The sequence below is a fragment of the Anolis sagrei genome, chromosome 3 (assembly GCF_037176765.1).
Source record: "Anolis sagrei isolate rAnoSag1 chromosome 3, rAnoSag1.mat, whole genome shotgun sequence".
Lineage (NCBI taxonomy): Eukaryota > Metazoa > Chordata > Lepidosauria > Squamata > Dactyloidae > Anolis > Anolis sagrei.
In genome coordinates, this window is record NC_090023.1 from 92840245 (window position 1) to 92862560 (window position 22316).

The 22316-nt window shown below is 41.8% G+C and overlaps 1 protein-coding gene across 4 annotated transcripts in view; it reads left to right on the plus strand.

Annotated features, from left to right (window-relative positions):
- ARHGAP6 (Rho GTPase activating protein 6) overlaps positions 1-22316 on the plus strand; it is a 239808-nt gene that overhangs the window by 198260 nt on the left and 19232 nt on the right. For all 4 annotated transcript variants that reach the window (XM_060769948.2, XM_060769946.2, XM_060769947.2 and 1 more), the window contains exons 3-8: positions 1623-1694; positions 8835-9091; positions 16135-16330; positions 17742-17797; positions 19319-19469; positions 21408-21556. In XM_060769948.2, coding sequence (XP_060625931.2) covers positions 1623-1694; positions 8835-9091; positions 16135-16330; positions 17742-17797; positions 19319-19469; positions 21408-21556 — 881 coding nt within the window. The remainder of the gene's footprint in view (positions 1-1622; positions 1695-8834; positions 9092-16134; positions 16331-17741; positions 17798-19318; positions 19470-21407; positions 21557-22316) is intronic.

Here is a 22316-nt window from a genome sequence, read left to right on the forward strand (position 1 = left end):
TTTCTTTTGTATTAATCTAACCATCCACTGATAGATAGATAGATAGATAGATAGATAGATAGATAGAATCATTTCTCATTATTTTTTTACTGGAATCCTCTTTACATTGTTTTGCAGGAGAAAAGTATGTCTTTGCATATAAATACTTGTTATTCATTTTTATTTACATATGTTCCCCACTATTCCTCCAGTGTGTTCAAAGTAGCACTTTTTGCTCCCCTTCTGCTTGCTTTATTCTCATAATAGGTCACTCTTCCCAATGGGTTTCATGACTGTTGCCACTTACACTTTGCAAGAGCCAAAGATCCCTCTACAAAAGGCAGTGTAGATTGTCTGTCCTTCCACAAGTCTGAAGTATTACTATATGGTAGATAGATGTTTCCGCTGTGTCTTTGTATGGATAGCCATACTGTGTGCTGCAGTTGGAGCTAGTGAGAGTTATTTTAAAGAATTAATTGATTATGGTTCCAGGGTGTGTCAGAGTCATGTTCCTCAAAACGATTTGGAACACCTCTTAGTTCCTTTAAAGCAGTGGTTCCCAACCTGTGGTCCGTGGACCACCAGTGGTCTGCAAGAACAGAAATATGGCCTCACTGTTACTACACCTGTGGACAAGAGTGACTAGTCTTGCGAAACCCTCTTATAGTGCTGGCCGAGGCTTATTAAATATGACTTTCTGTGGCCGAGCAGATGGCAACTGCTGGATGTCATATGTTCTGTATTAGAATCTAGAGCTGATGTGGTATATCCAATGCAATTTTATGAATCAGCACCCCAAATAACCAAACCAAATCTAAAGTTGACCACAAACTGATTTGTAACCCTTTTGGTACTAATCTTGGAGAGTGATCCCTGGTCAAGGTGGTCCCTGGTCAAAGTGGTCCTTGGTCAAAAAAAGGTTGGGAACTACTTCTTTAAAACATTTAAATATGACCCTTTGTCTTTGGCCTGTGGTAAAAACCTACCCCAGGCAATTAATATGTGTCATAAATAAGGGCAGAAATGCAAGACTGCAGAAGGATGCGATGATTAGTGAAATAGCGAGAGGCATGGATTTTCACCAAGTACTAGGCTAGAATTCCCAGTTTCGCAGATCTTCATGTTTCTCTGCAGCCACACATCTCTCAGCAGCTTATTCAGCCTTACACAGTACTAATGTTGTGTAAAATATTGCATGTGGCTTTGTGTACAGTACTGTAGTTTGAATCCATGGTTGGTTGAATTTGCAGATAATGCACTGCAACTATTGCAGACCCACTGTAAATATTTTAATGAATTTCTCTGTAGTAAGCACTGACAGCAAATTTTAAGAGTATTCCAAAATCACACCTTTCCCTCTAGTACCTGCAGTAACATTAATGATAATAATTTAGAAAGCAGTACAATTTATTGGAGCATAAACATTTGTAGAATATAATCACTTCAATAAATACATGAAGTGATAGCCTTATTTTCCAGATTAAAGATAATTTGTCTACACCCATACAGCATTTACACACATATTTGTAATGTTTTTGTTTTATAATCTCTGCATATCTAAAGCAAGTTGTTCTGCTCCACTGTCAGTTATGCCATACCTTTCATCTCATTCTTTCTTTTTAAATTTTTTTAAAAATTTATAGATGGACAAAAAAGGAAGAAATCATTACGAAAGAAACTGGATTCCCTTGGAAAGGAAAAAAACAAAGATAAAGGTACAGTAAAACATGTATCTATATAAACCGAAAACAACTGTATTACAAAATACAACAAAAATTACTATATAGATAGTATGCAATTTATTATTGTTGCAAGGCCTACTTCTTTACTTATGTAAATTTTCAGATGGCTAAGTTTTAAAAAAAAGTTTTAAGGATGTATTCCATCCTTTTGTACAAACCGAACAAGGGAAGCAAGTAAATTCATTAAAATAGATTTTAAGGTATAGTTTTGCCTCCATATCCACACATTTTGTATCCACGGATTCCACCATTTACGACTTGAAAATTCCAAAAAGGCAAATCTTGATTTTGCCATTTTATAAAAGAGACATCATTTTACAATGCTATTGTATATAAGGTCTTAAGCATCCACATACTTTAGTATTCATGGGGGTCCTGTAAACAAATACCAGCAGATGGTTGTGCATATAGTTGTGCGTGTATTTATACAAACACACACACACATCCCTTGAAGATGTAAATCTTTGAATTAAAAGAACAGGGATCCTCTGATATCCGTCTGTCACATACAAATCCATCTACAAAGCTAACAATCCCCCAAAGCAGGTTTTTAAACAGTGACAAGGACAAATGTGAGAAGCAGTGGGAAGAAAAGGTTCATATTGCTATTGGAAGCTTGATAGTATGACATTGGGTTTAAACATTTAAAAAATAGCAGCATTCATGTGTAACAACAACCATTTCAATCTTTCAATAATGTCTCGGTAAAAAATGGAATAAATTTCAAAAATGAATGTTTAATATCAATATTGCATTCCATCAGCAATCAATTCCAAAACGGTGGAAAGTGGACTACTAAAATATCTATGCTCTTCTTCTCAACAGTTAACCTACAATAGCAGTTCATATTATATTTTAAAGCTGCTTTGCAACTGAATATTTATTTGTGGCCTGCCCTATCTCCCCAAAGGGACTCAGGGTGGCTTCCAACATAATAAAGGCTAACATTTAATGCCTATATAAAACAGAAGTAACAAACAATATAATACATTACATAATGAATTAAAACAAGTGATTTAAGTAATTATAATTAAATAATCATCAATTAAGCTATAAATGCAGTATATAAGCAAGAAGGTTAGCATAGTGTAGTGGTTTACGTGAGGACTAAGAGCCCTTTGTAATGAATCCCTTACCTTACTAGTTGGCAAAAGTCTAAGGAAGTGGGCCTGGCGAAGCCATGGCATCCATTTTAGGAAAGGGAAACAGGGAGAAGCCATCTTAGGTTAGGTTTGCCTTGAGGGGGCATGTTCTAGTCTAGGAGGGAAAATCAGAAGGCTAGGATTGGTTAGAAAGATGGGGCCGGAGCCAAAGTGATCTAAAGGAAAAAAGTGACTTTTAAACTGAGGTTTGAGTTCCCAGTTTGCCAGTTTGGAGTTTGGAAAGGGTTGGAAGAAGAAGTTTGGGTTTTGAAGAAGAAGTTTGGCTCAGTCTTTTTGTAAAGTATTCAGGGTAGCCATAGAGAATATAGCTAGAATACTGTGTAGATCAGCACCTCGTTAGTGGTTTGTTCATTTCCTAAGGAAGTCTAGTTCAGGGTTTTGGCTAGATTCCTAAGGGGGAATTTTGGGAGTTACTTTCAGATATTCATTTCCTGAAGTAATTTTCTGTGTTGAAACTTTTAAGACTTGTAACCCAGAAGTTTTTAAGATCTTTACTCAAACGCAACCGCAAGCTTTTTATACCAGTATTTTACTGAAACCATTAAGCATTTGTACCTGAATATTTCAAGCCTGTTCAATAAACGTTCTTGTTATTTTTATCAACTTATACCAGCCTCAGTGTGAATACCTTTGTGGTCAAAGCATTATTCAAGTCAGCTTACATCCACCTCTAAGAAAACTATAGTGACACAGAGTGTGTTACTGAACAACCTCCCAATAATACCTCAGCCTCAATTCCAAGATTCCGAGATGACAAAGAGAGGAAAGGAAAAGGCCAGGGGCACTGCCAGAAAATTACCAATACAGACCAAACTTGGCACACAGAGCCCCCATGACCCACTCGACATCCTACTGCAGTTTGGAGGAGGATGAACCATGGATTATGGGACTTGCAGTACCATCACTCACATTCTGAGACCGCTGTTAACCTCATCCAATGACTGATCAGGACCAAACTTGGCACATAGACCTCTCATGACCCACTTAACGTCCTGGTGTGGTTTGGCCAGGGATGGACCATGGATTATGGGACTTGCAGTACCTTTGCTCAATTCTTGAGACCACTGCAACCCTCATCCAATTACCGATAAAAACCAAACTTGGCACACTGAGTCTCCATGACGCACTCTACATCCTGGTGCAGTTTGGAGGAGGATGCACCAAGGACGATGGGACTTGCAATACCTGCACTCCCTTCCTGAGACCATTACAACTGTCAACAATGATGGATCAGGACCACAATTCACACAGAGAGCCCGCATGACCCACTCTACATCCTGGTGCGGTTTGGAAGAATTTGACAATGGATGATGGGACTAGGAGTTCCTGAGACCACTGAGACCCTCGCCAACTTTCAAGGAGGACAGACCATGGATGATAGGACTTCAAGTACCTCCACTCCCTTCCCAAGACTGCTGCAACCCTCATCTAATGTCCGATTAAAACCAAACTTGGCACACAGAGCCCCCATGACCCACTCTACATCCTACTGTGGTTTGGAGTAGGGCATACCATGGATGATGGGACTTGAAGTACTTCTACTTGATTTCTGAGACTGCTGCGACCCTCAACAATGACTGAACAACACCAAACTTGGCACATAGATCTCTCATGACCCACTTTATGCCCTGGTGTGGTTTGACTGTGGATCGAGCATGGATTATGGGACTTGAAGTACCTTCGCTCAATTCCTGAGACCACTGCAACCATCATCCAATTTCCGATAAGGGCCAAACTTGGTACACCGGGTCTCCATGATGCACTCTACATCCTGGTGCAGTTTGGAGGATGATGCACCATGGACGATGGGACTTGCAGTACCTTCACTCACTTCGTGAAACCACTAAGACCCTCATCCAGTGACTGATGAAGACCAAACTTGGCACACAGAACCCCCATGGCCAACTCAACATTCTGGTGAGGTTTGGGGGAGAACAGACTATGGATGATGGGACTTCAAGTACCTCCACGCACTTACCAAGACTGCTGCAACCCTCATCTAATGACCAATCAAGACCCAACTTGGCACACAGAGTGCCCATGAGCGACTCTACATCCTGGTGCTGTTTGGAGAAGGATGGACAATGGATGATGGGACTTGCAGTACCTTCACTCCCTGAAACCACAGTGACACTCATCCAAATACCAAGAAAGATCAAACTTGGCACAGAGAGCCCCCATGGCCAACTCAACATTCTGGTGATGTTTGAGGGAGACTATGCATGATGGGACTTGCAGTACCTTAACTCACTTTCTGAGACCGCTGTGACCCTCATCCAATGACTGATCAAGACCAAACTTAGCACACAGAGCCCCCATGACCCACTCTCCATCCTGGTGCAATTTGGAGGAGGATGGACCATAGATGATGTGACTCGCAGTGCCTTCACTAACTTCCTGAGACCACTGCGAGCCATATAAATAACTGATAAAGACCAACCTTGATAAACAATTATTTTCTCTAATAACCCGGGCAGCGCCGGGTCCCCAGGCTAGTTATTGATACGGTGGCAGCAGAAATCTTTTGAAAAATCATGTTAAGTCTCTCATTTCCAGTGGTTCCCAGTTCCTAGCCTTTACATAGACAGTTGGTTCAACAACTATACTCCCTTTTGTGAGCTCTATATTTTTAGTGAGCTAGTCTGTAGTGACGTGGTGTCATTATTATAATTTGGTGGAGCAGCGTTGGGATTATTTTTATATATGTTTCCCCGGATATAAATTTAATTCAAAATCTTCTCTACTACTCGGCTGGATCATTATACCCTTCTACAAAGCCATGAACATCAAGGCAGATAACCCACAATATCTGCTTTGAACTAGGTTATCTGAGTCCACACTGTCATATAATTCAGTTCAATGTGGATTTTATACAGCTGTATGGAAGGGGCCTAAGACCCTGGAGCAGAGGGTTCACATCACCTCTCAGCCATGGAAACCCACTGGATGACCTTGGGTAGATCAGACTTTCTCATCCTCAGAGGAAGACAGAGGACAGCAAAGGAAGACTCATTCTAAATAAATCTTGCCAAGAAAATCCAATTGAGACCAATTTAGGATCACCATAACTCAGTAAGAACTTGAAGGCACGTATCAACAAAATACACAGGAAATTTTGGCCTGGTCCACAACTAGCTCTTTTTATGTTCTTATGAAGCACCACCAGATTAAATATGGTTGGTGGAGAAAACATGCTCTTTGCAAAATAGCTGGGTGTATGCTTTGTGTGTGCTGTGTATGGAGATGTTTGAAAAACCGACTGCCTTCTTAGCAAGATTATGCCCTCATTTTTCTTTGTGGGGTCTCTCTTTTGTACATTATGCCCAGTCACCTAAATAAACTGTTAGGATTTGGGTACACTGAAGTGACTTGATTCATCGTCAGCCCACGCTGTCCCAAACAAAATTCATAGTCTACCCTCAACCTCCTCCCCCCTTCAACCTTCCCCTTTATGCTTGACAGTGAGTAGAAAAATGTTCTCTTAGCTGCTCACAGAATTGTGTTTTTAACAAGCATTTCAGAAGTTTATTTTAAAGTGAATGCTTTCCATTGCCAGGCAACTTGTCCAAAACAAACATTCTGCTCTGTACGGCACAGCACATGTAGGCGTCCTTCCACAGATGTGTCTTGAGCATTCTCATTCTCAGTGACTTTCCTTTAATTCTGCATTCATACAACCATTGCTTTGCAGCTGTCTTGTTTTATGTGCTAAGCCTCTGATTTAATTCTTGGGTAGTGGTAAGGACGTATTAACTGAAAGATGAGGGAAGGAGGAAATTGGAAGATTTCCAAATCATGTCTCATAAATCCTTCTATGACATGATTTTTATGCTGATAAATAGCCACAAGCTCACAAACTTTTCTTTGTTAAGCAACCGGTGTCTTTAGACAGCTAACCTTACTAGAGAACTTAGTTGTTTTTTATGTATCCTTCTCTTCTTTACAGAAGGGAAGGGGGCACACCTGTGCAAAATTACATTCTTTCCTTCTGTAAACTAATAGAAGATTAAGTGTTCAGAGATGAAACCAACTCAATTATTATGGAAATAAAGTAGTTGGATCCAACATCCATTTTTCCTGGTGAAACAAAAGGGTACAGTAAAGTATTATCCTGAAACTCTATCACTACATAATAAAATAATATTTGTAAATAACTAAAAGGTAGTTGAAGGCAGATGAGTCATTGCATTGCAGTTATTTTTCTCTGCTTTGAATGGACAATACAAATGAATATCTTGTTTGTCACACCAGTAACGAAGAGCCATTCAATTTGGCTATGTGTTTTCATTGAATAGTTGCAGAACTGTTATTTTATAATACCTGGTGGAATGCTAGAGTTCCTTACCACATTCCATTGCTGGTTGTTTCCAGGAAAAAATGCACTGCTGTGAATAAATATTTGATTTTTCATTTATTATAACCAGAAAATAGATGTTCTTCTTCTATGTTTACTTTCTGCCCATTCTGTGTTAATATAAAGCATTTCTTGCAGTTTATGTTCAACTTGTTCCAACAGTAATTTCCACTGGTGATGTTAGCATGTAATTGCCTTTCCCATAGAGAGAGTAGAGTCCCACCGTGAATATAAAACAACATGTTCCTTAGTTCTTAGAAATGTTCTGTATTTCGATGCTGTTTAAATTGTAGGCATCTTTCATGCTCAGTTGGACAACAATCCTGTTATAATAACTTTGTAATTGTGTCACTTTAGCATTAACCAAAGCTAAAACAGGGTCTAAAATATGCGTTCACAATTGCATTAAGCAGGAGACTTAATGCAACCTTTCCCTCCAGATCAAAGTATTAGAATATAGTGGGGCAAGAAATAGAAATAATTTGTGATCAAGCTTTCCTTATTGAGAAATCCAAATTGAAATCTTTACCTTATTAACTATTGTGGTGCTTTTGTTGTTGACTTCCATCCTGAGTTTTATATGATTTCCATTTTTGCACACATAATGTCATAAATGTATATTTAAAGTTTAATCTGTCATTCACTGTTCAATAAATTGCATAAGCTTTGGGATTTTGCATTCTGTTTCATTCAATCTTTTTTGTTCTATCTTCAATTACACACTGACTTTTTGTTATTCATTATAATATCATTCAAAACATCTTCAACTGCCCATAGTTACTCAAATATAGTGCACCATTGATTGTAATGCACACTACAGTTTTGAGGTGCACATTAAAAACAAAAACAAAAAATTGCATACATTTTGGGTTTGTTCCCACCAAGGTGCAAGCAGAAGTAATTCCACCTGCAACCCCCGTTTGGTTTGGGTTTGTGCGTGTGGGGGGGGGGGGGTCTGCTTCTCCTTCATCTCTCAGCTAAGAAGAGACAAGAGAGAAGCCAACTGGGAAGGGAATAGGGCTTTCTGGTATCAGAAACACAGGAGAAAGGGAGAGGGGCTTTCTGATGCTTCTCTCACCTAGGAGAAGAAGGGGAAGCCGGCTGGTAGGGAAGTAGTGCCGCCCCCATCCTGAGACTGGCAAACCCAGCCTTGGCTTGGTGGAGAGGCATGGCTTCCCAACTGTCCTAATTCAGAAGCTGAATGAAGCCAGTTGGGGACCCCGCTTTGGGGCACAATTGTAATGTGCCATCGAATCTATTGTGCAGCCCACTTTTGCCAAGATCATTTAGCCAAAAAGGTGCATGTTACATTTGAGTAAATATGGTGTGTGGAGTGATAACACCTACCTTACAAGAGATTTAGCTAATTGTTGTCCAATGAAAATCTGGTATAACACTTTCTCAAACTTTCAAGATCATAGAGGTACACCAAGGAGATTTACAATGATGAGGATGCTTTCTATGGTGAAATTATTTACTTAGGATTAATTGAATCCATTTAAATGCTGTGTCTGTTCCTGACTAAAAATCATGAAAAAATGAGGGCTGTCTTAAAAGGTTAAAGCTCCAATATAACAATTCATTTTTGTTTTCCAGAGTTTGTACCCCAGGCTTTTGGTATGCCTTTATCACAAGTAATAGCTAATGATCGGGCATACAAACTGAAGCAGGACATTCAGAAGGAAGAGCAGAGGGATGTTTCAGAATTTGTAGCCTCCCTTTTACCATTTGGAAGCAAAAGACAAAACAAGGAACTCTCAAGCAGTAACTCATCTCTTAGCTCCACCTCAGAAACACCAAATGAATCTACTTCACCAAATACTCCAGAACCAGCTCCACGAGCCAGAAGGAGAGTAAGTTGTCTGCTAATTTCTATGTGTGCACCTTAGGCATTGTGGGACGTTCCCAGGCCTTGCCTTGCATGCAGAAGTTAGGTTTGTGGGTCTTTTCACATGTAATTAAATTAAAGCCCTGATTGAAATGATAAAAATTGCAATTTCAACAGTCATCCCTCTTTCCCAGCTGTCCGTGGGAGAGCATGAGATAGACACAAGTTTCTTGCCAACACCTCAGGGGACACAAAGATTCTTTGGAAACTTTACTTTCCCCCAGATTCTAGTTATTCTTTTCAATTACCAAGGAACAAACTTATTTAACCCCTCTTTCTTTTTAACTTTCCATTTTTCAGAAAGCTGATGGTTGTAGGTTGGTAGACAGTGATGACAGTGCTGCATTTGTTATGTGCCCCTGAGCAGAGATGTTTCCTTTCTGAACTTTTTGAACTCTGAGCAAAAGTCAGCAGACTTTTCTCCTCATCTTCACAGTATCTGGTAGACATGAGGATTGTATTCCTAAGAAAGCTACATTTTCTATTCAGCTCCCTTACTACTTCACAAAGCAGTTTGGAACATTGGTATCAGTGGCAGAGAAGAAAAGGAGCACTAATCAAGAAGCCACGTGGAGACCTGTAAACATAATTGGTTATCCAACAAGCAAAGTCAAATGCCTCTCAGAGAAAGGACATCTATCACTCACTTAAACAGCTTATCAGCCTCTTCAAGGAGCCCAACTTGGGGTATTTGTAGTGTGACTGTGTCTTCTATATGTATCTGCTACCACTGTGAAGAATCCAGAAGCACACTCCCATTTCACTTAGAATGCTGTATGTTTTTAATATGGCACACAATTCTATATTCCACAATATAAGTGCAGTGGTACATTTCTTCACCCAAAGTATCTTCTTTGCTCTGATTAAGAATCTTAACTCAAGTGAGCTAGTCTGCTTCTCTGTGCTTGACACCATCTGGGGTATGACAGTGATAGAAGTAACCACTAATCAGACTTATGATATATTTTGGGCAACTATTAGGTCTGAAAGGAAATGTAATGGTGCACACAAAAGATGCAGTTTACCTTGAAATTGGGCTTCAAACAACAGAAATGCCTGCTGTAAGATTTCTTTCACCAAACAGACTTAGTAGTAACAAGTGCAGACTATGAAAGCAAAAGTGCACTTCAAAAAAATATTTTTCCCCTGCAAAGTAGCATGAAAATACAGCCTGCACTACTAATTATAAAAAGAGGGAAACAACAAGTACATAGCACAGTTCATAAACATTACTTGATGGCTGATTACAACAGCATCTCTCAGAGCAATCCCTGACTTACTCTCTTGCCCTCTCCTTGGGGTGCATTCCATATGCAAAGCATAAAAACAAGATCTGCCATTTAGTTTCAGGGGCTTTGGTTGTCTTGGATGAAATAGTTAAGCTGTGTCTTCCATTTACAACAGATGCACAATAGAAATTTTGAAAGGCTTACATTCGTCACATAACCACATTTCAAACATTCAACCAAAACCGGAAGTCTAAAACCTTCCTACTAGCCCAGTTAGCAACAGTGTCAGTTTCATTCTGGCACCAAATTAAACTGTCACTATTAAGGGCAGTGATCTCACCCATATCTGTATGCATTGCTTTAGACAGCTTTAAACCCATTGTTTAATTCATTTTTAGATTATTTAAATTATTTTATTGTCTTAAATAATACATTCTTTAAAATGATTGTATTGTGAAAGCCAGTCAGAGATCTAATGATATAGTATAGTGTGCTCCATAAATAGTTTAAATAAATAAACTACAGAGTTTGTCTATTTTTTATAGATGAGGATAGCACCCTTTACTTCTAGAGCATTTTTTTTAACGTTGGTGCAGACATCTGAGTTATCTCATGTGTTTGAAGTTGGATATTGGAGGCAAACTTTTTGTGTTATGATGTGGAGTAACAGTTCCCTGCTGGGCAAATTCTAGGCACATTATAGTTATTTATGGGCAGATCTCTCAAAATGAAAAACTAAGTCACAGTTGAGAGATTCCAGAAACCTTTTCTCTTAAAAAAATATTAGGAAATTATTTGACAGTTCTTCATTCAAAAAGGCAAATTGTTATACAATATTTTTGACTATTGGGTATTTATTTATTTATTATTTATTATTTGCACTTGTTAACCGCCACTCTCAAGCCCGAAGGCGACTCGTGGCGGTGTACAGAACATAGAACACAAAGGACAACAGGTTACAATAAATCAGGACCACAACACACATCTTACTAATACACAGCTACTTAACTAAAAATCCGCTTCGTCTTGTTTAGGGTCATAATCAATCTCGTAGTCATGGTCCATTCCGGTGGTCATTCCAAAAACATAGCACTTAGTTGAAGGCCTTCTCAAAGAGCCAGGTTTTCAGGCCCTTGCGGAAGGCCATGAGGGAAGGCGCCTGTCTGATTTCAGCAGGGAGGGAGTTCCACAGCCGGGGGGCCACCACCGAGAAGGCCCGCTCTCTTGTCCCCGCCAGGCGTGCCTGTGAGGCAGGCGGGACCGAGAGAAGGGCCTCCCCGGATGATCTCAAGGTCCTCGTGGGCTCGTAGGCCGAGATGCGGTTCTCAAGGTATTTTGGGCCGGAACCGTTTAGGGCTTTGTAGGATAACACCAGCACCTTAAATTGGGCCCGGTAGCTAATCGGCAGCCAGTGGAGCTGGGACAGCAAGGGCTTTGTGTGCTCCCTGCGTCCCGCTCCGGTTAACAACATGGCTGCCGCACGCTGGACTAGCTGGAGCTTCCGGGCCGTCTTCAAGGGCAGCCCCACGTAGAGAGCGTTGCAGTAGTCGAGGCGGGATGTGACCAAAGCGTGTACCACCGTGGCCAAGTCAGACTTCCCAAGGTACGGGCGCAGCTCGCGCACGAGCCGAAGCTGTGCAAATGCTCCCCTGGTCACCGCCGAAACCTGGGGATCCAGGCTCAGTGATGAGTCCAGGGTCACACCCAAGCTGCGAACCTGTGCCTTCAAGGGGAGTGCGACCCCGTCCAGCACGGGCTGTAACCCTATACCCTGTTCGGCCTTGCGACTGACCAGGAGTACCTCTGTCTTGTCTGGATTTAATTTCAGTTTGTTCGCCCTCATCCAGACCGTCACAGCGGCCAGGCACCGGTTCAGGACTTCGACAGCCTCCTTAGTAGCAGGTGGAAAGGAGTGACAGAGTTGGACGTCATCTGCGTACAGATGACACCGCACCCCGAAACTCCGGATGATCTCACCCAGCGGCTTCATGTAGATGTTAAACAGCATGGGGGACAGTATGGAGCCCTGAGGAACACCACAGGTCAACGGCTGTGGTGTTGAACAGGAGTCCCCCAATAACACCTTCTGAGTACGACCCTCCAGAAATGACTGGAGCCACCGCAAAGCGGTGCCTCCAAGGCCCATCTCTGCAAGGCGTCCCAGAAGAATACCGTGGTCGACGGTATCGAAGGCCGCTGAGAGGTCCAGGAGCACCAACAGGGACACACTCCCCCTGTCTAGCTCCCGGCGGAGATCATCCACTAAGGCGACCAAGACCGTCTCGGTACCATGTCCCGGTCTGAAGCCAGACTGTGCCGGATCCAGATAATCCGTGTCTCTCAAGAATACCTGGAGTTGTGAGGCCACCACGCTTTCCATGACTTTGCCCAAGAAGGGAAGATTGGAAACAGGCCGAAAGTTGTCAAATTTGGTGGGGTCCAGTGATGGTTTCTTCAACAGCGGCTTTATAATAGCCTGTTTTAGGCTCGCTGGAATCGTGCCTTCCCGAAGGGAGGCATTAACCACCACCGTTACCCACTCAGCCAATCCCCCTCTGGCCTCTTTCAGAAGCCAGGATGGGCAGGGGTCTAGGATGGACGTGGTAGGCCTCATTCCTCCAAGTATCTTGTCCACATCCTCGGGTTTCACAAACTGAAAAGAATCCATCAAAATAGGACAAGCAGGTGCTTGTGTCACATCCACCGAGAGTGCATTTAATGTGGCGTCCAGCCCAGAACGGATCAAAGCGACTTTGTCTGCGAAGAACCGAGCAAATGCTTCACAGCGCGTGGCCGAGTTGTCAGGGCTCCCACCTGAGGTAGGGGGAGTTAAAAGACCTCTGACAATCCGAAACAACTCCGCCGGACGGTTTTTTGCAGACGCAATAGTGGCCGCAAAGAAAGTTTTCTTTGCGGCTTTTATTGCCGCGGCATATGCCCTTAGAAAGGACACAAACCGTGCTCGATTTGGCTCGCTTGGGTCCGAGCGCCACACGCTCTCTAGTTCCCTCTTCCTTCGCTTCATCGCTGCCAGCTCCTCAGTGAACCAAGGAGCTGGTTTAGCTCGGTTACTTGAGAGGGGACGTTCCGGAGCGATCCTGTCAATTGCCCTGGTCATCTCCCCATTCCAGAGAGCGACCAAGGCCTCGACATGGTCACCTACCGAGGTAGCGGGGAACTCCCCAAGAGCCATCAGGAATCCGTTCGGATCCATAAGCCTCCTGGGGCGGATCATCTTAATGGGTCCTCCACCTTTGCGGAGGTTAGGGGGCGCAGTGAGCCTAAATCTGATCAGGAAGTGGTCGGTCCATGGCAACGGAGAGATAGACAGCTCCTCCACACCGCCACCTTGCTCCCATCCCTGGCAGAAGACCAAGTCCAATGTGTGTCCAGCACAGTGGGTGGGGCCAGTTATTTGTTGAGACAGCCCCATGGTTGCCATGGCAGACATGAAGTCCTGAGCCGCTCCTGTGAGGGTTGCCTCGGCATGGATGTTGAAGTCCCCCAGCACAAGAAGCCGTTGGGACTCCACCACCAGGCTCGAGACCACCCCCGCTAGCTCAGGCAGGGAGACTGTAGTGCAGCGAGGTGGACAGTACACTACAAGAATCCCTATTCTGTCCCGGTCACCCACCCTCAGGTGGACGCATTCGAAATTTGTGGTCTGCGGGATGGGACTCCTGGTCAGATGGATGGAATCTCTATAGACCACTGCGACCCCGCCTCCCCGTCCTCCGGCTCTTGGTTGGTGTTGCACGGAGAAACCTGGAGGACAAAGCTGGGAGAGATTTACGCCCCCCGCTTCATCCAGCCAGGTCTCCGTGATGCACGCCAGATCTGCCCGCTCCTCCAGGATTAAATCCTGGATCCAGGTCGTTTTTCCGTTGACAGATCTGGCGTTCAACAACACCACCTTCAAACCGGAGGGCCCGCTCACCTGGTTACACCAATTTACCTTAGGAGACCGGTTGGGGGTTGTTAATGTGGATAAGCGGTCCGAATTAGGCCGAATTCGAGGTCTCCTTTTCCCGCATCTCCTCCTTCCCACCACGACCTCTATGGGGGCCCCTCGGCTAATGGAACACCTCTCCCCCTCCATGCCGCAATCTAAAGACAAGATCTTGCTTTCTGCTTTGTTCGTTGTTTGATTTTTCGGTCCTTGGCCATATCCTTTCTTCCCCTCTACCCCCCTCCCCACCTCATTTTTATTTACAGGGTCCAACCCACCTCCTCTCTTGTCCCTTACACTATACAATAGTAACAAGGATAGTACACAAAGGGGGATGGGGGACCACATGGATAACAGCTATACAGGTGGTGTTCGATGTTCCGGCCACACCAATCGAATAGTTCATAAAGTGCACAAGTAAAGTGCTAGGTCTAAAGTGCAATAAGTGCCCTATATTGATTGGACGGTAGCTACAGTAGCTAAAATGCGGCACGGAGGGACAGGGAAGGGGCGAAAGTGCTAGTGCAGTTGGCGGCAAGGCAGGCGTCTTAAAGTGCTTTCTTACGTAAAGTGCTATATTTCGTATTTATATCACATTATCAACCGATATAAGCCCAGGAATGTGCAAGCTGATGGTATATAATCACCCTCCTATGGGGCTGAGAGATGGCAAGTTAGCTCAAAGCTGTTGTGACCCAGATGGAGTCTCTAGACGGTTGGAATGAAGCGGATGGGGGCTTCCGGGGGTGGCAACTCGGCAGTGGGACAGCACTGTTGGTTGATTACAGTAATTACAGTAATTACACACTCTGTACTAACACAGAGAGGGCCGGCCCAAGGTCTACACAAGGCCAGCGCTAAAGGTCTACACAGAGGTCTACCCAAAAGGTCTGCACCGAGGTCTACACAGAGAAGGCCAACACAATATAAGGTCTACACAATATAAGGTCTACACAAAAAGGTCGGCACAAAATGTCTACCCAGGGGTCCGCACAGGGACAGTCAGACCCTCCGCAGTCTCGTCGCTGCGTCCAGATGGCAGAGTGGGACGGCCGTTCAGATGGTCTAGGCGGTGGTGTGGCCTATGCGGCTCCCAGCGATGGTGGCTGTGGTGGTTTCGGCTGGGCGATGGCGGCCGCAGATAAGCAGCAAGCTGGTGGTGATAGCGGCCGCAGCAGCTGCGGTGACGGCAATGGTCCGGCCTGGTGGCAGGTGCGGCCTTGCTGGCGATGTCTGCGGTCTAGTGGGCGATGTAGAGGCCTCCTTGCAGATTGCTGAGTCACACCCCACTGGAGGAGGCCTGGGCTGCTGGCTACTCACAAGGAGTCCTGGGAGCAGGCTGGAGATCTTTACTGCCCCTTCACAGCAAGCACAGCAGACTCAGTCCCTGGCAGGCCTGTGGACTCAGCTTTATAGATGTAGAGGCCTCCTTGCAGATTGCTGAGTCACACCCCACTGGAGGAGGCCTGGGCTGCTGGCTACTCACAAGGAGTCCTGGGAGCAGGCTGGAGATCTTTATTGCCCCTTCACAGCAAGCACAGCAGACTCAGGGTATCTTTAGACATCAATATTTTCATGTTGAGATTTTGACATTACTTTTGGAAATCAATATGATGTTATAAAGGTATGATTTCATTTAAAGTAGAATTTACCAATTTGGGTTTTAAAGTCAAAGATTGTCCGATATGATCTATGTGTGCACCCTAGGCCCTTGTAGATACACTTTCTATCTGTGTGTAAGTCTGCCAAAGATTCTGAACCGGAATTGTTCTCAGGATGAAACTTGTGCTCTTTCCAGCTATGTCTATTTTATGTCTCTGTGTGTTGCAGGGTGCAATGTCTGTGGACTCCATTACTGATCTTGATGACAGTCAGTCTCGACTGCTGGAAGCTCTACAGCTGTCACTGCCTGCTGAAGCGCAGAGCAAGAAAGAAAAGTCCCGGGACAAAAAACTTAGTCTCAATCCTATTTACAGGCAAGTTCCTCGGCTTGTAGACAGTTGCTGCCAGCATTTAGAAAAACACGGTAAGTGTTCCTCAGTTTGATAAGCTTTAAGACTGGTGGGTGTAACTTTTAGGGATACATACTTCTAGTATTCTTGTTCACGGTATGGATCTTCTCCTGCCCAAAATGCAGCCATGGGGTTGCAAACCCAATCATAGCTCAGAGTCCTCTCTCTTAAGGTCATTCTCCTTGACAAAACATCACTCTTTGCTAGATTGGTCACTATCGTTAAGTGAAAAAGGTAAGCATCTTCTATATTTCCATTTTCAAATGGGAAAGCAGATTTTTTGGGGGGATGTGAGAAGTCACAAGGAAAAAAGTAGGAGATATTAAGTATCACCAATATTCTAACCAGATTCCCTACCTCCTTTGGGTTGCAGGTAGATGGGGTGGGAAAACTATCAGGAAATAGAACAATGGTTCTGTTCAAAATGAGGAAAATTGAGCGAACTCGACATGTTCAGACTGGTGAGCAGAAGACTGATGGGTGACATGTTTGCACTCTTTAAATATCTCGAGAGGAGGGGGCATGCCTTTTTTGTGCTCCTTAAAGGTAGGGCTAGATCTTATGGTTTTATTTACAGGTGGATAGTTTTTGATGGAAGATCAGAAGGAACTTCTTGATACTAAGATCTGTTTGACCATTGAAACAATTACCTGAGGTGGTGGGGTTTCTCTCTAGGGCTAGACATCTACCTACTAATGGGCTCTCTTTGAACTCCATGAAATTATGCCAAATTCTGGGATACATGTGTATCCAGACTTTTACCATACTCTGCTCTTCTCAAGGAGCAAAAGAACACATTGAATACTTGGTTACTAGGACCACTTGTGCACTGCCATATAATCCAAGTTAGCAAAGGAGATAATCCACATTATTCACTTTGAACTGGATTATATGAGTCCACATTGCCATATAATCCAGTTCAAATTAGATAATCTAGATTTTATATGGCATTGTAGAAGGGGCCTAGATTCATCTTCATCCAAGATCATTCTTTTTCAGTACAGAAGGTAACTTAACAATGCTTGTGATCAGTTCAATGAGCTGATACTGAAACATCTGTTTTCTAAATGAGATGGATGGATTATGACCCTGATCTGTCTTAGACTTCCCTGTAATGTCATCCTTGGACAGCCATCATAGAGTTACTGAAAATTTGTCAGGGTTGAATAGCAGGATATTACTTGAAGAGAAAACCTAATTAGTTCTTACTTTTTAAAAAAATGTGTTTGGGTGTTATTCTGTTAGCCTGATAGAAATTATACAATTGGAGTCAGGAGTGAAATAGATTATAAGTTAGGTTATAATTACAAGCTATGGGCAGCAAAACATAAAGGTTTCAAAGTATCATCATTGTCTTAATAATATATGTGTGTGCCTGTTTCCTCAAAGCTTTAAATAATCACTGGTTTGCTTCTTCTTTTCTAGGTCTCCAAACAGTAGGTATATTCAGAGTCGGGAGCTCAAAAAAGAGAGTAAGACAGGTAAGTCTTTCACATACATGCCCTTTTTTGTATCTTATCTATGGTACCCTATGAATCAGTGTTATGCTATAATTTTAGGAAGCCTTGTTTTATATAGCATTTAACTGAATTCATCAGATAAAAGATAGGACAGGATTGAGCATAGTGTAGCACCCCAAACTGGTCCAGCTATCAGCATTTTTCAACACTATACTGATTGGAATTGAGTAGTAGTACAACTTCCAGATGACTGTACTTACTATCCTTTATCTAAATCTATGAGAAGAGTATGGCTTGAAAAGATTTTCATTTAATTTTTTTTACAATGGACAAAGGTTTTTTTAAAAAAATGTATGCATTCTGAAAATGTCAACATCAGCTATGTTCTCTCTCTCTCTCTCTCTCTCTATATATATATATATATATCAGTTATTTTTTGTAGTAAAAAGGAGAGTTGCTTTCTAAAGTTGTTTTCCAATTGCCATCTGGCAGTTGTTGATTCCAGATACTATCAATCTTGTAAGACACCAGCTTGTTTCCCCCAACACCAGCTTGTTTCCATTTTACTTTAGCTAAATTTCATTGTGATACTTCTGAGTGTCTCCTTCCACAAACTAGGCCTATCTTTTTTCTATTTTCCTGAAGCATGAAATATAATGATTTCCACAGAGATGCGCTACACAGAAAATTATGCATACTTTTAAGGGGAGAGGAGACATGAGATTCTGAAAAGAATCTTCTTCATTCAGTTTCACAAAGTTAAAAAAATTGGGAAACATCTCCAGACAGAAGGGCCAACCGTATGGCCAGAAGGGAGCATTTCAATCCCCACATCCAAAAGACCAGGGATCTCCTAGTCTGGGGTTGCCACCAGTCTGCAGAGGGGATAGCCTTAAGGAAACTTCCTGCAGTTAGTGCCTCCCCTCTGCATTTGGTTTTTGGCTTAGTCCACTGCTAAATTCACACTGGTTAATCCATGAATCTTGCAACAAGGTGATACATTAGCTGTATCAAGCCTTGAGTTCATGTATTACCCTTTTCCTCTCTGCGAAAAGGAGAAAGCAAAAACTTTCAATTCCAATTTTAGTCAAAATTTTCATGTTGAGTCGAAAAAATGATTAAGTAAAAGCATGCAGTTTGCTTTAACTGTAGTTAAATGAACCACTGTATGGCAGATCCCTAAACCTGTGAGTATATATTTGTTTCCTTGATATTATGTTTGCACCACTGTGGCATTTCACATGTGATATTACTTGTAATAATTCCACTTAGCAAAACATATGAATATTATCTAATATTTTATCATACTACCAATGAATTTTTCAATATTTAATATAAATGCCATTTATATTCTATTAATACAGAAGTAATTCATCCATGACACAATCATACAATATTATCTTAGATGTCAGATTTGACAGATATTCTAGTGAATGCCCAAACCTATAATTTTGCACATCAGCATTTTTGTGTCATGCTTTAATTGGGTAATATACATATTTTTAATATGAGCTTCCCCCTCCCTTCCATTGATTTCCATAGTTACGTGAGGAATTTGACCGTGGTGTAGATGTCATGCTGGATGAAGAACATAGCATTCATGATGTGGCTGCTTTACTAAAGGAATTCCTTCGTGACATGCCTGACCCACTCCTGACTCGAGAGCTTTATACTCCTTTTATCAACACTCTCTGTAAGCAGTGCAACTTTATTGTTTCCTGATTCATTAAAATTCACACATACACCTTCCCTATTTCAGTTACCAGCACTTTGCAGAAGATAGATTAGTAATTTGCTGCAGATGAGCCTGTGTTTCTATTCTCCAAGTTGCTTATTAATATTAATAACAAAAAGGTGTACTTCTGTGAAAATTTGATCCAGAGGACAATTGTATATCTGATGGTGAAAAGAGGAAAACAAAGAGTTCTGGCTAAATATGCTATTACCAGAGTTAAAAATAATAATTATAAGAACTGTACTGGATCAGATCTAAGGCTTATCTAGTCAGAATTTTCTTCCTAGCCACCAGTGGCTTGACCTTTTCATATGCGGTTCTGCTGATGGCAGCAGTGTTTATGTTAGGGTACCCCATAGTCATCTGGAGGGCTATTACGGCAAGAGAATACTATAGGTAAGATATGAGAGCAACAATACCTCATGTTCCTTTGCAACTGCTGTTCAAAGGAAGTAGTAGTCTTTAATGATGATATTTCACAGTGCCCCCACAAGTAAATTATAAATATGATTGTCTTTGGTTAGATGTTAATGCAGCTCTGCTGGTCAGTTCTAGAGTTTTTACTAGAATCTCCCGAGTTTGGTTTTCTGTTCTTGGAGCAGTGTGTGTATGTGACTCACTGTATGACATACCTTGAGACATTGTTTTGAGACATGTGTTGTGTACTATCTATTTGCATTTGATTCAATCTGCTTCGGGACTTCATATTCCTCTGGTGTCCAGTATGCCACTTGCCTGTTTACTGTATCTTGTCTGAACTGCCTTTGCTCAAGTTCTTCCTACAGAGGTGTTTTCTGTGGTCCAGATTGTTCTTAGTAGGTTTATTCTAGAACTGCAAAATCTACAGCATATTTGGGAGTATGACAAGAATTTGTTGGCTAATTTGCATATAATGTTAAATTATGGTTTACTTTATATGCTTATGTGCTCCTGTCTTTATTCTCTAATGGCAAGGATAAGAGGAAAAATTGGAAGTTATTGACTTAAAACATTCCTGACACAGATTAACTAGAGTTTTTAGTTGAGGCAAAACTGAGGCCATTTGAGTATGGAAGCGGTTTTTGTCATGCATCTGTCAAGTTTATCGGCTAAATCCAGTTGTTAATCTAGATGAGAGTAGAACCATTGGAATTTAGTAAATCAATGCTTCCACAAGTCAACATGTGAATCTATTACTTGTTAGTAAGTAAATTCTGTTTTCCTTTACACTGTAATTCAGACTAACTATTGATCTGAGTTCTGGGTATCTGGTAATATACTAACATTATACTAACTAGGTGTGCATGCAGGTTGGCTATAGTGTCTTTAAGAATGATCCATTTTAAAGCTGGAAAATATCATGGCAAACACATTGTCTTGCTCTGAATTAGTGTGGGAGAAAAAAATGTGGTTCTGTAAGATATCAAGAATGGATTTTGTTCCATTTGTCCAGTCATTAAACTATCATTAAAAAAAACTTGGCAATATTATATGGAATGCCATTGAAAAAGGATAGTTGTAAAGATGTAATTCGTAGCAGTTTTTTTCTCAAATAGTTTTAGATCAACAGCAAATGTTGAACTCATATTCACCATAGATGAACTTCTAGAATATCTAGAACATTGAGTTTAAGACCAGCATAAACATTTGCTCTGTAGTTATATAGTTGCAGTTTGATGACATTGCATAACAGTGTTTGATCTTTGAGCAGGACAGCTTTGGGCCAAGGCTCCTTGATACCATTGTCATATGTTTTTAAGATGACTTGAGAGCAAACACCACCATCACAGTTTGATGTTTAATCCTTGGAATATTAAATAATAAAATACCCATTGTTCGTTAATTGATAGCAGTGAATGCACTTGTGAACCTCACTATAAATGTACACCTTAGAATACCTTTTTCCTCTTTTTTTAGTATTAGAGCCTCATGAACAACTAAGCACGTTGCAACTTCTTATTTTTCTTCTCCCTCCCTGCAACTGTGACACCTTGCATCGACTCTTGCAGTTCCTCGCCACTGTAGCTAGCCATGCAGAAGACCGAATAGATGAAGACAGCCAGGAAGTAAGTTCATTTTTTTCTGTGTGTAGTGTGGTGAGAGAAAAAGCAAAATTGCAATGTGAATGTTTTGGCTGAATGCCCTAATGTAGAGTTTAGCATTTGAGGAAATCTTTAAAGCTGCTGGATGGAAGGAACCATCTATTTTCATCAGGCAATACACAAGTTTAATCAACTTTTAGATCTACTTTACAAACAGTAATGCAAGATGGAAGCAGCCATTCCCACCATGAAGTAGAATTTAGGAATGCCCAATTTATGTGGATTCCTTCTTCAGCTAGATATTTACATATACTGTGTAAGATCATTCTAGGAAGGCTGAAGGAGCAATCCACACCCACCAGGAGCTGTAAAAATAAATAAATAAAAGGTAATATGAAGTAAATTACTCATAGTTAGTCATAAATTGATTTGAGATGTCTCTAAATTAGGAAGCTGTTAGTTTTTCTGGCTGTATTGCCATGTTCCTGTAGCATTCTCTCTTGACATTTCACCTGTATCTGTGGCTGGCATATGCAGAGGTTCTGTTGGCAGTGAAGGAAGTGGAGTGCATACATATCTGTGGATATATTGCTTCACTTGCCAACAGAACCTCTGAATATGCCAGCCATGTATGCAGGCGACATGTCAGAAGAGAATGCTATTGGAACATGGTCATACAGCCCCTCCCCCCGGGAAAAAAAATTCACAGCAACCCATTGATTACAGCCATGAAAGCCTTCAACAACACATTGTCTCTAAATTAGTTTTGATGTAATAATACAAT